This window comes from Podarcis erhardii (genome assembly GCF_964252035.2).
Source record: "Podarcis erhardii genome assembly, chromosome: 8".
NCBI lineage: Eukaryota > Metazoa > Chordata > Lepidosauria > Squamata > Lacertidae > Podarcis > Podarcis erhardii.
Genome location: NC_138499.1, coordinates 38987233 through 38992219, shown reverse-complemented (window position 1 = coordinate 38992219; position 4987 = coordinate 38987233). Strand labels below are relative to the sequence as shown.

The 4987-nt window shown below is 38.0% G+C and overlaps 1 protein-coding gene across 1 annotated transcript in view; it reads left to right on the top strand.

Moving 5' to 3' along the window:
* The window catches only part of LOC309348968 (DGAT1/2-independent enzyme synthesizing storage lipids-like), a 152267-nt gene extending 147706 nt beyond the window's left edge, over window positions 1–4561 (top strand). The window contains exons 3-5 of the mRNA XM_081874803.1: window positions 270–330; window positions 3378–3517; window positions 4364–4561. Coding sequence (XP_081730929.1) covers window positions 270–330; window positions 3378–3517; window positions 4364–4468 — 306 coding nt within the window. The 3' untranslated portion in view covers window positions 4469–4561. The remainder of the gene's footprint in view (window positions 1–269; window positions 331–3377; window positions 3518–4363) is intronic.
* The last annotated feature ends 426 nt before the right edge of the window (window positions 4562–4987 follow it).

The window sequence follows — 4987 nt, the reverse complement described above, 5'->3', positions numbered from 1 at the left end:
TATTTCCCACCACTGCTCTTCTTTGTTTTAAAGCTATTAAAATCAATTACATTTAAAAAGAAAAATAGCTTTTTTCCTCTTCAATTCTTGAAAATCTGGGAGACAGCATGTGCAATTTGAAGTCAATTACATCAAGCTTGTCATTGCAATACCAGATGCGGAACATTACTCCTAGTCCTTAACCAAAATAAAGGTCGAGCGGGTGGGGTGAAGTAATTCTCCAGTTCTCAGCTACCTTTTGATTTTGATTTTTGATTTTATTCTTTTAGCCCATCATCCCTATATTTACACAAAACATTTGTGAAGCATACAGGAACATTGGAAAGTCAAGTGAGTACTTTGGTTGATCAAGAAATCTGCTTTCAGGCAATAAACATTTTATAATAATATACCTTTTTTAAGAAACAGAATATCTTTTTACTACTTTCTAGTAGAGTTTATTCAGTGTACACTGATCTGCAAAAGTTGTGCTGCCTGTCTCTATAAAATTGGTAGGAACCCCAACATGGAGGGGAGCTGAGCAGGAAAAAAACCATATTCTGCAGTCTATTTTACAACTTATGACCTTGATTTTTTTTTATATAATATTTATTAAGGTTTTTTTAATTACAACACAAAAAACAAAGCATACAAAAATATCACATTTTATAACATATTTTCTTATCCCCTTTGGACTTCCTCACATCTCCCGCTCCTACGTTCCAAAATTATAAAAGACATTAGTCCAGCAATTTATCACCTTGTCCCCACCTTAAAATCTAGTTTTCCAATGTTATATCTTAAATTTTAGATATATTCATTTCACTCTTTAAAACATTTAGCTTAGCCTAATCATTATCTAAAAAATTGATTTTTCCATGAATTTAACTTATCTTCATAATTCACTTCATCTAATTCGATGGTGCCAAATTGTTTATGATCAAGCATCCTCCTTAACATTCATACAGTTTACAATATTTTTGCAAATAGTCCTTAAATTTCTTCCAGTCTTCTTCCACCGTCTCCTCTCCCAGGTCTCGGATTCTGCCCGTCATCTCGGCCAGTTCCATATAGTCTATCAGTTGCATCTGCCATTCTTCCAGTGTGGGTAGATCTTGGGTTTTCCAGTGCTTGGCAACGAGTATCCTTGCTGCCGTTGTTGCATACATAAAAAATGTTCGATCCTTCTTTAACACCCCTTGGCCAACAATACCCAAAAGGAAGGCCTCTGGTTTCTTAAGGAAGGTATACTTAAATACCTTTTTCAGTTCATTATATATCATTTCCCAGAAAGCCTTCACCTTGGGGCAAGTCCACCAAAGGTGAAAGAACGTTCCTTCATTTTCCTTACACTTCCAACACTTATTATCAGACAAGTGGTATATTTTTGCAAGTTTGACTGGGGTCATGTACCATCTATATATCATTTTCATTACATTTTCTTTCAGAGCATTGCATGCAGTGAAATTCAGCCCAGTAGTCCACAACTTTTCCCAGTCCTCAAACATGATGTTATACCCAATGTCCTGTGCCCACTTTATCATAGCCGATTTAACCATTTCATCTTGTGTGTTCCATTTTAACAGCAAGTTATACATTCTTGAAAGTACCTTAGTCTTAGGCTCTAACAGTTCGGTTTCTAACTTCGATTTTTCCACCTGGAATCCTAACTTTCTATCAAGTTTAAAAACTTCTTTAATCTGAGCATAGTGTAACCAATCCCGCACTTTGTCTTTCATTTTCTCCTGACTCTGCAATTTCCAGTTATCTCCATCTTTTTCTAAGATTTCCCAATACTTCGGCCATTTGGCCTCCATATTGGGTCTTTTCCGGGCCTTAGCTTCCAGTGGTGAAAGCCACCTTGGAGTTTTATTTTCCAATAAGTCTTTGTATTTTGTCCAGACATTAAACACTGCTTTTCTGACAATATGGTTCTTGAAATTCTTATTAATCTTGACCTTGTCATACCATAAATATGCATGCCAGCCAAACGCATTGTCAAAACCTTCCAAATCTAAAACATCAGTGTCCTCGAGAAGCAGCCAATCTTTCAACCAGCAAAAAGCTGCTGATTCATAATACAGCCTTAAGTCTGGCAGGGCAAAGCCCCCTCTTTCTTTCGCGTCAGTTAATATCTTAAACTTAATTCTGGGCTTTTTGCCCTGCCAGACGAATTTGGAAATATCTCTCTGCCACTTTCGGAAACACTCTGTTTTGTCCACAATCTGTAATGTTTGAAATAAAAAAAGCATTTTCGGCAATACATTCATCTTTACCGCAGCGATTCAGCCTAACAAGGAAAGTTTCAATCTTGTCCAACTTTCTAAGTCTCTCTTAATTTCTGCCCAGCATTTCTCATAATTATCTTTGAATAGACTCAGATTTTTTGCTGTTATGTTTACCCCTAGGTATTTTACTTTTTTAACCACATTCAACTCTGTCTCTTTCTGAAACCGTTCTGACTCTGTAACTGTCAAATTTTTCCCCAATACTTTGGTTTTCTGCTTGTTTAACTTAAATCCCGCTACCCGACCAAACTCTTGAATCAGTTGTAATACTTTTTTCGTACTAGATTCTGGCTCCTGTAGGGTCAGAACTAGGTAATCTGCAAACGCTTTAAGTTTGCTTCGCTCCGACCTGAATACCTTCCACCAATCGGTCCCCTCTGATCATGTTCAAGAGCACCTCCAGGACAGAAATAAATAACAATGGGGAAATCGGGCAGCCTTGTCGTGTTCCTTTTTCAATTTTGAACTCTTCTGTAATCACATTGTTGACTATCAGTTTAGCCTTTTGTTCTGAATAAATTGCATCAATCCCATTCCCAAAACTCCGTCCCACCCCATCCCTTCCAAATTTCCCTTCATAAATTTCCAAGAAATATTATCAAAGGCCTTCTCCGCATCTATAAAAATTAAGACTGCTTTTGTATTGATATTTGTTTGCAAAAGTTCCAAAATATCAATTATGTTCCTTGTATTAGCAAACAAATGTCTGCCTTGGAGAAAGCCTGCCTGATCTTTATGAATTACCTGATTCAAAACTTTTTTAAATCTATTTGCTAAAATGTCTGCAAATATTTTGTAATCCACATTTAGAAGAGAGATGGGGCGGTAGTTCTTAAGTTGAGTCTTTTCAGTTTCCGATTTTGGTATCAATGTGATAAAAGCTTCTTTCCATGATTCCGGCGCCTTCTTCCCCTCCAAAACCCTTGATTTTTAAAGAGCAGAGAAGAGCTGACAGAATATGCTGCTTTTTCTTTTCCAAAGGACTCATACTATTTAACGCTTCCTCTCTGGGATGGATTGACTGGAATTGCTAAAAACTCAGAATGCCAACTAATTTCAAATTTGATATGGGATCGCTTTCTTACAGACTCTTTTCCCTTTCATACATAGGGCTGACAAGATGGTTATATGAGAAAACACGACTTTTCTACCTTCCCGTATATGGAGGATTTCCAGTGAAACTGAGGACATATATTGGAGAACCCATCCCATATGATCCAAATATAACAGCTGCAGAGCTGGCTGAAAAAGTAAGTTAACTCTATGCCTGGAAGTAAAAAAGCAGGATCCCCCCCCCGTTGGTTTCTCTCTTTCAGTTGTATAAATTGAATTCTGACTACTGACTTACTCATTCTATATGACCAGAGATCGGGTTCATTATATAGACTTTTGTGCATTATGTTCATCACTCAGCTTTCCCTCTCTGGAACTTGTTGAGACCATGAAAAACCTATGCATTTTATGTAGTGCTGCACAAAGATCTGCTCATGCAATAGGACTTCTTCTGCTCACCATATGCCCCAGAATCTGCCCCAGAGGGTTCCCTCCTAATCCTCAATAAAACTATTACTGAAGAACTTCTGATGTTTGTTTGATTTATTGCAACTCTGCACGTGAATGTGACTCCATTCTACTCTACTATTTTACCCATGCCCTGCTGTGCTGTTTTCAGGCAAGGAACCAGGAGGTGACTGTTTTTTCTCACTAGCCCTGTCAGCCATTGCCATTCTAAGAAAACGAGGGAGGTGTTCATAGTGAGTTCAGGCACCTCTTTTTCTGGAAAAATAGCACTGAGCATAGTGAAATATAACTCAATAGCATTTCTGCCATTTTCCTCACATAACTGGAGGTAACAACCATGCAGGAAAACTAATACGTACCAAGCAGCCCAAGGCCCTTATGTTTGGTTGTATCTCTGCCATTCTCATACAGTGCTCTTGGTAAAAAAAAAAAAATCTGTAACTGGAAAAAAATGGGATTCTTTATTCTAATGGTTCTGATCCCTTTAGCATTTCCTCACAGATATGAATAACTGTGAATATCCATTTTGCAATATATTGATATAACACAAAATTCCTTTGTTCTTCTTTCAACAGACAAAGACTGCAATTGAAAATCTTCGGGATAAACACCAAAAAAGGCCAGGAAATATATTAAGAGCTCTTTCAGAACGATTTGATAAACATTACAAAGCTGACTAGTCCATATAAAGCAGATGTAATGTTTATGATCATGCATCTGTAATAGAAAACTTTCATTATTATGTAATTAAAGCCAAGTTAAGATACACAGAATTGTGCTGGATTGTATATTAATTATTGTGAAGGGTCATTAGCTCATTAGCTCAGCCCTTGGTGTACATGCTGAAGAACCTAAGTGCCTTCTTGTCCTATCCTGCAAAACTCCCAGAATCCCCCTTTTGGAGATTTACATCAAAGAGTGTAACAGGAAGGCGAGTGTTTAATTGCACCTTGAAATAATGCTATATCTGAAAGAGTAATGTCTACAAATCTTCTGTATCAAAACAGTGACACTTCTTTTATCTGTATAAAAGGCTGTTCCAAGATCTGAGCCCTGTAAAGCCTCTCCTCCATCCGGAGGGGAGGGATTGTGAGCGGGAGACAATTCCCGCGTCACGCAGAGGTCATTCTGCCCCCTGCCCTCTCATCATCGCTGGCGTGCCACGCCTCCCAGTTGGGCACCCAATCAGGGGCCACCAC